Source organism: Lissotriton vulgaris, chromosome 2_1, assembly GCF_964263255.1.
Source record: "Lissotriton vulgaris chromosome 2_1, aLisVul1.2, whole genome shotgun sequence".
In the NCBI taxonomy this organism is placed as follows: domain Eukaryota; kingdom Metazoa; phylum Chordata; class Amphibia; order Caudata; family Salamandridae; genus Lissotriton; species Lissotriton vulgaris.
The window spans coordinates 1439900081-1439912764 of NC_141687.1; the positions used below are offsets into that span (position 1 = coordinate 1439900081).

Here is a 12684-nt window from a genome sequence, read left to right on the forward strand (position 1 = left end):
GTGCTCACTCCTTATACCTGCACTGACTATGTGCAAAACCGCTGATTTCTACTTATTAAAACACAATATGAAACAAGATGGTTAAATAAAATTATACCTTAGTATACTAGGTTGTGTGATTCATTAAAAGATTCATTCTTTCTATTAAAATCATTAATCATATTAAAACACTCCTAGGCTTTTCATCCCACTGATGATCACACAGATGTCTAAATACAATTTACAAATTCTAAAAAATCATAAACAAGTCATAAAAAAGTGTTACACAGATTCATATTTCTCAATATGTACTTTAATGGAGCTTTGTAATGGAACTGCCACTACACAGAGGATATAGGGTCTAAGGGGCTCAACTCAGTGCTCCCAATTTAAGTAAATGAACATGTAAGCCTTCATCAGAGTTCAGACCATTCAGGCTTTTGCAGTCAAGCAGTAAAATATAACGCGACTCCAATTGTCTGTTTGCCCTCCTGATTACCTCCTATTCTCCTTTTGGGTACCGGGTCTATCACAAAGTAAGTTAAGTCCTCAACTCTGAATTTGTGAACCTCATTAATGTGACGGGCAACTGGGTAAGATTGGTCCTTGCTTTTGACAGCTCTGAGATGCCGAAGAATTCTTAGGTGGGCCATATGGATGGTACTGCCCACGTACACCACATGGTCACTCTTATAATTAGGAAACCTAGGAATCCTCCACGGTTTAGTCATAAAGGGCAGCTTTACTACGTTTTTGTTTACAGGCCTTACACTTCTTGTATTAACACACACATATATATATATATATATATATATATATATATATATATATATATATATATACACATATATATATATACATATATATATATACATATATATATATATACATACATATATATATATATATACATACATATATATATATATATATATATACATGAAATGAATGAGACTTATATAGCGCACGACTTACCCTGGGGCATCTCAGCGCTTGCTTAGGGAACCCGTCCTGGTATTCCCCTGTGAGATAACCCTGGCAGGGTATCCACAAGGTGAAAGTCAGGCATCCCACCGCGAGGGGCCGTTGTGGAGATTAAGCAAGCTATTGCCCAGAGTCGCAGAGTGTGAACCCGTGAGTCGAGAAGGCACCGGAGCGAGAATTAACGAGTCCGTGGCATTTTTTGAGCCCAAGACCCGCGGAGGCGGGGAATTGAACCCTGGTCCCGGGCCGAACTCAAGCTCCAGGTCTGCCGCCTCTAACCCCTGAGCCACACTATATATATATATATATATATGTGATCAAACCTCTGGCTAGAGGCGAAACGCGTCATGCGGGCTTCATTTACTAAACTGAATTAAAACCACTGCACCTAAATTTTGGGTCTGCCTTATTCGTTTTCCGGACAGTCTGGATTCGACTGTGGATGCTGTGAGAGCGGTGTCGAGCGAAGTGAAAGCAATATATATATATATATATATATATATATATATATATATATATATATATATATATATATATATATATATACTTAAAAACACTTAATATTCATGTGTACTTACCTTTAAAACTTTACCCACGACTATGTCTTTATCATACATGCCTTTACAACAGAATTTGTTGTAATGGCTTGCGTGGTAAAGGCATATTCACTGTAAAGACTTGCGTGGTAATGGCATGTGTGGTAGTGTTGCATGTGTGGTAAAGCCATGTGGGGTTCAGGTTTCATTGTAAAGGCTGTTTCCTTCTTGAAGCAGGGCCATCTGTGACTACCGCCTGGGAGCCATCCTGCTGGCGGAAGTTGCGCCTTCTCCCACCAGCACTTCGCTTTGTTCTCTGCTGGAGCGCTTCACATCTCCTAGCAGGAGGGGAAGCAAGCTGTATCGGTTGACAACTGCTGCAGATAGTCCGGAAAGGCTACTGGGGGTTCGGGCAACAAAGTGGTGATTTTCTAAAGTCACCTTTCTTCTGAATGTTATTTTCAACCTGATTTTAGCATTGAGAAAGGTTTAATACAACAATTAATCTGATACCTTGGAGTAATATCTTTGGTGGTCCCAAATGGAAGTTAGCAGTTTAACCAGTGGCTAGTGTACCTCCATGTTAGTCAATGGGACTACTGGCCTTACTACAGTGAAAATGGCAATTTCATATTTGGACAGTCAGGGCATGTTAAACACAAAAGGAACAAGCCTTCTTTTTAATATTAAGCACCCTGCCTGTTGTGCTTCCAAGACCATCTCGAGGCGTGGTCTGCTAACATTGAAAAGCGGGAATTTGACCTGGCAATAGGGTTTATTTTGCCAAGTCAAGTTGTCAGTTTTCACCTTGTCACTGCAGTGGTGCCATATACTAGGGACGTCTAGGTAAGATAAATGAGCCGACCTGGTATTAGCAAACTGTGCACTTACTTTGATGCTCAGAGCACCCTCACTGGAGCCTGGACAGCAGGAACAAGTGAACTACATGGTCCAAAAAGCATCAATCCAAAAAACTTGGGGGGTGGGGTTGTGATCACTCAAAAAGAGGCCCTTTCCTACAAGAACCCAATTTGTGAAGGAGATTAAATCTTTCTTGTATAAGTGTTCGGCATTTTACTTTGGTTTTTCTTTCACTAGTCAATCGTGTCAGTAAGAAAGCACATGTTTGTGACTGTGTCACAAGTACACAGCCCCCATAGTCAGACAGTGAATACCTTTCGGGCAGTTGTAGCCCGGAATGTTTGATCTATGCAGGACTCTTACTGGCCAACATTCACCACATGCACTTACATCACTCCTACAACATGGAACGACCTCCCTCTCTACATAAGAGCCTCCTCCACTCTTCTTGAATTCCCCAAGAAGCTGAAGATCTGGAATTTCAAATACCCAACCTACCATACGTAGGGTTGGGCTCACACACATACTCAATGCCAGGATACCCTCACAGGTGACAGCTCGTTTTTTTAATACACGTAAAAAATGAGCTAATAATAGCATGACAAGATACAACAGGGATCAATGTGAGGAGCAGATCATCATTGTTCCTAGTGTGACAACTTCCTGCTGCATTAACACAATTACTACCTTCATCTGAGGTTGGTGAGTCCTCAGAACCATGCACACCTTCCCTTTTTATTTTTTTTATTGTGGACTAGCAGTGAGTCAGGTGAATCACACCCTTGTTAACAATGGATCATGTGGTGCAGGCTTGCAGTTCTGTATATCACTACCCTACATTTAACAGGGTCTCAAGTTCTCATTTAAGGCACTTTAACAGTCAAACAGTGGAAGGAACTGTGGGTATACTCTGTCCTTGATCGTTTCAATAAGACAGTTTGCTTTTAATTCCTCCACGTGTACTGGCATTTCATCAGAGTAACCTCCTCAAGCATATGGAATGGAACCTGAGAGAAAAGGGAAAAGTCCAGAATCTTAAAAAAATTATTGGAAGCACTAGAAAGTAAGAAAAGGGGTCATCAAGGGCTTAGTAGGTTGACCAGTCTCAATGTTTGGAGGCGAAGGATCCACTTTTCGAACCAGATGACATTGTGGTATTTCTGAGCAGTTGTTATGGTGACCAGATGGCTCCTGGGGAGTCTCCATCTGTAGAGACGTCCACATGCGGGTCCTCCCAGTCAGCTGGACCTTAGCTTTTTTCTTGTAGGACAGGGCGTTCCAGCTCCAGTCCATTACATACTCCATTATCCGACATTGAACAAGTCCTTCAAAGCACATATGTAAGTCGCAGGTACCATCTTTAATTACTCATTTATCGTACCTTCAAAAAAACGAGGATAAACCTGGAGAAATATTGTCACAATAACATAGCTTATGTGCCTATAACAGGCCAAATGTATTAAGACACCATTTTTCCTTGCACCATATCTTTGCCTGAAATATAGCTTCTGTTGAGGATATTTATTTTTGGCTTTGTATCTTTTGACACTGCCAATGACATGGGTTTGTTACATTCCAAATTATCTCTCTGAGCAGGGGGGGAGGAGAGCTTATGGTGTACACACCATGTTTGTAATTACAATGTGTGAATCCTTAGTAGAGGCATCCTTCAGCTGGTAAGCATTGTAATAGGACGGTAGTGAGGGGGGGGGAGGCGGACTGGAGAGAGAAAGAATGATATAAGGAGGAGACTAAGTTGGTGAAGAGATGCATACCCATTTCTGCATTAGAAAACAGCATATCAAACTCACCATTTGCAGTGCTTCTGAGAAGGAAAGTACAGCTGGAAATCCTGTGCTGTGTGCAGGACGTACAAGAAACAGCAGCGCTCGTCACACTTTGCAATGCTAGAAGAACAGAAAGACATCATTAAGAAGATGCCTTACTAGGGGATGCGGTTTTGTGGTTCAACAATTGGTAAGCTACCAAGCTGTTTACACAAGGATATCATTTACTTCCCCCTCACACCAAGCAATATTACTGTTCTGTCAGCCCTAAGTACCCCCACTGTAATTGGAGTTTGTACAAACAGCATCACAAGCTTGCTCCTTCAAGAGCAGAACCATCAACCGAAGAGTGACAAGGAGTGGAGGAAGAAATTAAAGGGAAACCTTAAATGGCAGGGTGCATCCAATTGGAGCAAATCCACAACCAAATTGCCCCAAAAAGAAGAGTTGTAATGCAAAGATCATAGGGGTGGTGGCAGAAGTCTCACCGACAGCCAAGGGTCCCAGAACCTTAGGAACAGTACTTGGGGGTCGCGACTTACTCCAACGGAGGCCACCAGCAGGGTGCATGGCAGGCCCAGTTGGAAATGCCCTGATGGGCATTTGCAGCAAGGAGGATTCTTGTTGCTTTTTGTAGCCTATTCACCCAACAGGAGACCAGTCAACTGACTGCTGGAGTCCACTTCTGTGTGCTGGGAACAAGAGAGACCAGGTGTCATCCAGCATCTGCTTTTTACAGGGAAGACCTCTCTGAAGTTAAGCAAGTTCCTGGACATTGCCCAACTGGTCATTCTGTCAGAGGAACAATGACCCCCCTCCATACACACACACCCCTAGGTCTTTACCTCTGGTCTGGGAGCAGTTTTCACACCTCAGAGGATTGTATAAGGAGGTTAATGCAAATTAGCCTCTGAAGGCTTCAGGCATGTAAATGGAAACTTCCCAGAAGTACCCTTCTCTTAATATTTATTAAAAATCCAACTTCACCATTGTATTGGCCTTTTTATACATTCCAACGTTCCAAATGATTTTCTAGCTGATTCCTAGCTGAAGATAGTATTCTTAAATTTAATACTGCATCTCAGTGTTTCTCTTAGTAACTCACTACAGTGAAATTATTCACAGGTGGCTAGTCGCTGTAAGGTCATATTTAATATTACATTTCTATATCTCCTACATTTAAATCACATGCACAGCTATTAAGCCTACCTAGGGGTTACTTCTTAATATTTAAAACAAGGGTTTTGATTGGTCAAAAGCCAGGTTTACATTGCCGCTGTAATAGATGGCACAATAGGTGCCGTCTCCATTAGTGGCATCTAACTTACAGGCCCTGGGTGCACCTGGTTCCATATAGTAGGGACTTATAGGTTAGTTAAATATGCCAAAAAGGAGTATACTAAATCAACCGTGTTTAAAAATGGGGAGCACAGATGTTTTACCACTGGTTACTAGGTGTAAAGGGCACAGAGTTCTACAACCAGCACAAATAGGGTTCAGTAATAAGAAGAAAAATCCAGGGTGACCATACAAGAAAGGTGGAATTTCCACAGTGTGCCTGTATTCTCATTCAATTAACAAAAGTCTTTCCGGTTAGAACTACCTGTGCAGCCATGAGTAAAGCAATTTTTTTAAACTCCTCAGTGTGAAGTTGTTACAACTCTTTAACCTCTCCTTTGATAGTACATTTCCCATTGGGGCTCAAAACAAGGCAGGATCTCCATTTTTATTGTAAATAATGAAATAGTAAAATATTCAAAGTGTGTTGATACACGTTTATACTTTAAGTTCCACTTGCCCTGATTTTCCTACAAAGGCTTCAGCCTAATACTTAAATAAAAGAAAAACCTACCACTGATATGTACTAAATGACTGCTGAGTGAACATAGCCCCAGGTCACTGATCGGAACTCAAGGAATCAATCCCACCAAATTCCTGGGGATTCAAATGCAAACATTTGCTGTAAAACAAGTTACTTACATTTACGTTGTGGTTCGCCAGTATTGATATCTTTCATAGATTCACATACTTGAATCTTCCCAGTCTTCGAGGTGGGAGTTCCTTTGTAATTCTATCTAGTAGTATCAAGTATTTTATTTAGGTCTATTATTCCATTTCCCCAAAGGACTAGCAGCTATTCGCATTGTTTTGTACATGACCAAAGTTCAACCAATCAGATCAGAGCTTGCACCCTTCCCTTCTGTATAGTAGCTTCACTCCTATGATGGCGGTTAACATACAAAGGTATTTATGCATACATAGTGTACAAAATTCACAAAGAAATAAACTTTAAAAATAAATACCTATACACTCACCTTATTGAAACAGTTTTCTAAAATACTGTTTGTGGCCCACAGCGGCATCCCTGTTAATGGCATCCAAACAGTCATGTCTGGTAAAGATATGCGTGGGCGTGAAAATGCTACTTACCAGAATGCATCATCTCTTCACGGCATGTAGAGCTGTAGATTCAAATACTTGCATAGATCGCAATCTGGTGTTGGGCTCGGAAGTTTGCACTTTGTTTTTGTCTTCAAAGAAGTCTTTGTAGTCACAAGATAGGTGACTCCTCCTTGCGGTAATAGTGTGCATGGGCATCAACTCCATCTCCAGATCGTTTTCGCCACAAAAGGTGATGATGGAGTTAGTAAGAAATAGAAAAAGATGTCCATGTGTGATGTATCTAAGTAAGATAGCACTGCAACAGATAGAGGTACCCGGGGAGGCGGGTGGGCATATATGAAGCTACAGCTCTACATGCCAAGAACAGATACATACTGGTAAGTAGCATTTTCCATGTGTGGCATATGAGCTGTAGATTATATACTTGCATAGACTATACAGCAGTTATCTCCCTAGCTGTGGCTAACCTGTATCTGTTGCAGTGGTCTGAAAAAATGTTTTTAATACAGCCTGGCCCACACTAGATTGTTGTTTTTCTTGCACATCTACACAATAGTGTTTTGTGAAAGTGTGAGGTGAAGACCAAGTTGCTGCCTTGCAGATGTCATCAGGGGAATATTCCCTATGAAAGCCACAGAAGCCCCTCATTTGCATGTGGAATGAGCTCTAGTGTCACTGGTTAATGTACTTTTGGCGTTAAGATAGCATATTTGAATGCACTTACAATCCACTTTGCAATACCCACTTTTGAAAGGGATTGCCTTTATGAGGTGAGAGAAAGCCACAAAGAGTTGTTTAGTTTTCCTAAAGGATTTTGTTCTTTCAATTTAGTAGAGTATTGCTATTTTAACGTCTAGCGTGTGAAGAGATCGTTCTGCCACTAAGTCTGGTAGAAGGAAAAAAACTGGTAGTTCTACAGACTGGTTCAGGTGGAAGGCAGACACCACTTTAGGTAAAAATTTCAGGTTAGTCCTAAGATCCACTTTGTTATGATGGATTTGCAAAAATGGTTCTTGTATGGTTAATGCCTGGAGTTCACTAACTCTTCTAAGAGATGTGATAGCAACCAGGAAGGCTACTTTCCAAGACAGGAACTGTAATTCGCATTTGTGCAGTGGTTCAAATGGGGGACCCATGAGTCTGGTAAGACCATATTTAGATGGGATAAAGCAATAAAAGACCTCTAAACTGACCTGTACTATTTTTCACGTGAATCAATCTCTATTTTTTAATAGATGCTGCACACATATAGAATTTCAAACAATCTTATAATCTTATAACCCTGTGATAAAGCAGGGGGCATTGTGATAATGGACACTGCTAAATATACCAACAAGATTAGCAAATGTTATCAACAGCGGAACACTATAAGAAGATCAACAGTAGAGTTCTGTTGACTCTGAAAACCAAAATAGAAGAAACGCTCCACAGAGCGTTCTCAGATGGATACATTTGCCAGAAGGAAATGGATTTCCTTATTAAACCAAACCCAGTGCCTCCTGCACTGTACGGAGTCCCGAAGACACATAAAAATATGGAAGACCCACCTGTAAGACCTATTGTGGCTTCCATAAATTCATGTACAGATCCATTGTCTAAGTATCTAGACACTTTTTTATGCCCTCTCACTACCAACTATGCGTCGCATATAAAAGATACAGGACACATGATCTCCACTCTGGAGCATATCGCTTTCAATGAAATCACACAATTCTTGGTAACGTTAGACATAGAATTGCTCTATACTAATATTCCCCAGGACCTAGCCATGAAGTCGGTGGCAGCGCTCCTGGCTAGAACACCGGGTGAGAGACCAGACAGGTTCCTTTTAGAGTGTTTGGAAATAGTTCTACAAAACAACTTTTTTGAATGTCAACTAGACCTCTACCAGCAAATCAAAGGAATCAGCATAGCTAATATCTTTATGGGTGAATTTGAAAGAAAACATGTTTTTAATGAGATAGCTCCCTTTTTCGAAAGCGTCACCAGGTGGCACAGGTTCATCGATGATATTTTCTTCATTTGGACGGGCTCAGAACATGATTTAAAGGAATATGTGGCATGGTTGCATCTGGCAGATAATAATCTGAAATTCACTTGTAATTTCTCTTCACAGCAAGTAGATTTTTTAAATATATGGATCAAATGCACAGATGGTGAGCTTACGGTAATCCTCTAGAGGAAACCAACAGCGAAAAACACCATACTTGAAAATAGTAGTTGCCATCCTCCCTGTCAAAAAGATTCGATCCCCTTTGGGGAATTCCTAAGGATTAGGAGGAATTGCACAAGCATGAAGGACTTCATGTTTCATGCAGATCAGCTAAAAGACCGGCTGTTGCTACGAGGATACCCCAAGAGATTAGTTTGCCAATCTCTTAAAAGAGCAAAATATTACAACAGAGACACACTGATCAACGCTACCCCGAAACAGACCACACAACAACTAGTATGCGTGCTGAACCATTCAAGCCTAAATGACAAAATCAGACGTGTGATATGGAAAAACTGGAAGATTCTAAACACAAATGAAGAGGCAACTATGTTGCCAAAACCTTTGGTAGCGTTTAGAAGAAATCCCAATCTGAGGGACAAACTGGTCCATAGTAGAATGAGACAAAACATCATTCCCAAACTACCATAGACGGACACCCACAACCAAAGGGAAATTACAGATGTGTCAACTGCCACACGTGTGATCAAGCTATCACCAGTCAAATCTGGACAAATGGGAAAAAATCAGGTTATCTTAAAGAAATGTCCAACTGTAAAAGTTCAAACATCATCTATATGATTCTGTGTCCGTGCATCATGGGATATGTTGGGGAAACAGCTAGAGAATTTCGTGTAAGATTCTCAGAACACAAATCAGCCATTAGGACAGGGAAAATGAATGCACCAACGGTCAAACATTACCAGTATCAGAAACATACAGAAAGAGATATGCGATGACTCATCTTAGAACGTGTACGTACAATACCAGGAAAGGACACAACTAAGTTAAGAAAACAGCGTGAATATTATTGGATCTATACTCTGGACACTGTCCGACATGGGCTAAACGAAGAGATCATTTGGATAGTGACTACTCAATGCACATGATACACTCCCTATGTAGATGATCTGCACCCATGGGCAGGAAGTACTTGCAGACATATCTGCCTGACAGTCATAGTATGGTACGTCGCATAATTAGGGCACATCTGGTCTCTCCCCAATAGCTTTAGAGATATAGATGTCACTAGGATTGAGATATATGAAAATATCAACATACATGCTACCATATTTCCAACAGTGTGTAGATCACCATATAACTAATATCTCCTAGTCGGGATATAGAACAGGTGAGGAAATTCTATATATATTATCTTATATTCCTTATCTTTTTGTTCTTCCTTTCCCTGAAGTAAATGTATCTCTGTATACATATATCCAGATTTTAGTCTTTTTCTGGTTATTCTGACTGTTGAAACACTATTCTTCGGAAACTGTATGTTCCTATATGAGCGCCATTTTGGATAGGATTATGCCGAGATGAAAAACCTTAGCCCGTTGTTAATGTCCTTGACCCCCCTATGGTGTCAATCCGGAAGTTGTTGAAATGCGCGTCCCGCGAGTACATCTAATATAAATAGAGAGCGGATCACAACTCCGCAGTCGGTGCCATGATGACTCAGAACTCCACTTATGGAGTACCAGGCTAAAATCTGAAAGGTAAGACCGGTGGGCAAATACTCCAAAGGGGACCCTCGGGCTAGCACGATAGGAGTAACATTAGCTAAAGCGCCAAAAAGTCAATGCTCGAAGGTTGTAATGTGGCAAGATAGTTTGAGTTTTCTGGTGGGATAACGCCCGGTCACATATGATGCCCCCCGGAAAAATAACCCGTCTTTCAGGCAAAATTCGTACCCCTGAGAGACTCTACTAAAACGAGTCCTTGGAGATTTGCACGTACTTTTCCAGCAAGCTATTTTTAAACCATGGTGTCTTTCTCCTCCAATAGGAGCCCAGCGTCTACCGCGACGTGGTAATACTGATAGCGTTCGCTGTTAAGACTGCCAATCCACTGCAGAGTAATACATAGAGTCTAGAGGTAAGATATACCTACGAACAAAACTCTGGTAAAGTGCAATACATATAGCCAGATAGACGATACAGCGCTTTTGTTGCTCTCCTCTAGGCTTCTGAAACCAGGCATTCTTAAAAAGTAGGAATTAAAACCAAAATAAAGAAAGACTGAAATCTATATATGGAAGACCTCCTCGCTATTTGTAAGTAGTCTAACGCTACCTGCCGCATGTTAACAGGATGGTGGACACCTTAACCAGGTCCAATATGTAGGATAAGTTTTATATATATATATATATTCACAGAAAAAACCATAGGTTATAGACCATATATAGTTAGGAATTTGCATTTACAAAACCTTGAAAATTCACTGAAAAAACCATAGGTTATAAACCATATATAGTTAGGGATTAGCATTTACAAAACCTTATTTTACTCGCATAAAACCATTGAAATTCCATATATAGTTAGATGCGCTAACTATATATCGCGCACCCGCAATCCACTGCTGATGATGTCACATATTACATCATTCATGACATGGTCAGTGACATCACTGATGACCTCACTGATCACAACATCCAGTGACTGTATGTTTCTGTAAAGTTAAAATATGTCTTACATATTGAAGAATGAGTGGATGTATGAATGTCTGGATGAAGGATTTAGTAGGTGCATGACTGATTGTATGAGGGAGTGATTAAATGTGTCTCACTGAGTGCATGGGTTAGTGATTAAACAGTATTAATTTGTGCATCATTATATCTGTTGTTCTGTAAACTGCTGCATGTGTTGATCAGTAGCTATATGAATAACTATATGGGTTATTGATTGGTTGCTCAAGTATTTGTATGGGAGACTGAGTATATGTGTGAGTGGCTGGGAGGTGTGTGACTCTGTGCATAGATGTGTGAGCAGTTGATTCACTAGATGTATGGTTTCAAAAGTGCATGTGGAAACAGCTGTATGGGCGGTTGACTGTGTGCACGAGTGTATTGGTGAGTGAATGGATATCTCAGTGCTACATGTCAAAGTAAGTACATATGTAAAACACAGTACATGTGAGAGTTAACATATATAAATAACTGTGCATTAGAGCCAGTGAATGTGTGAGTGGCTGTATGGATCATTGTGAACTTTTATTAGGGATTATATAAGAGAGTAAATATGTGTTAGAATATGTTTCAATAAGTAAGGTGTGTATAACTGTATAGTTGAGGAATTGGAGGTGTGATTGATTCTTTGCATGACTGTCTAGGTGTATGAGTAACTCCATGGATGAGTGACAATCTGTGAGTGTCTGTTTTCACTGAGTGTATCTAAGGATATATCAGAGTCTGTAGAGGTTCATCGTATTAACACATGAATGATGTCATCTGTGATGTTGTCAGTGATGTCATTTGAGTTGTCATCAGTGATGTCATCAGTGATGTCATTTGAGATGTCATCAGTGATGTCATTTGAGTTGTTATCAGTGATGTCATCAGTGATGTCACTGACCATGTCATGAATGATGTAATATGTGACATCATCAGCAGTGGATTGCGGGTGCGCGATATATAGTTAGCGCATCTAACTATATATGGAATTTCAATGGTTTTATGCGAGTAAAATAAGGTTTTGTAAATGCTAATCCCTAACTATATATGGTTTATAACCTATGGTTTTTTCAGTGAATTTTCAAGGTTTTGTAAATGCAAATTCCTAACTATATATGGTCTATAACCTATGGTTTTTTCTGTGAATTTCATTGGTTTTTTAAAAGCTAACATTTGTAGCTGTAAAATGTATTCTTCTTTAAATCCAAAAATATATTTTAGATGTCTATTGATAATTTTTTTTTTTATATTTTTTTTCTCCGCTTCCGGTAAGCGAACCGGGAAGCTTTCCGTTAGCTCATCTTGATGCCGCGATCTAGTACGCGAACCGGTAAACGTTTCGTTAGCGCAACTGTGACGCGTCGCGGAAGCGCGGCGTATCACGTTGTCGCGTAATGCGTCTTATGACGCGCCGCGTTAGCGCTCCCGGAAGTGCTCCGGACCGCGAACCGGAAGCTATCCGAGGCG

At 40.5% G+C, this 12684-nt stretch overlaps 1 protein-coding gene across 6 annotated transcripts in view; it reads right to left on the reverse strand.

Annotated features, from left to right (window-relative positions):
• LOC147732719 (mitogen-activated protein kinase kinase kinase 5-like) overlaps positions 1–12684 on the reverse strand; it is a 1007398-nt gene that overhangs the window by 699998 nt on the left and 294716 nt on the right. For all 6 annotated transcript variants that reach the window (XM_086957271.1, XM_086957270.1, XM_086957268.1 and 3 more), the window contains one exon: positions 4172–4267. In XM_086957271.1, the coding sequence (XP_086813397.1) occupies positions 4172–4267 (96 nt within the window). The remainder of the gene's footprint in view (positions 1–4171; positions 4268–12684) is intronic.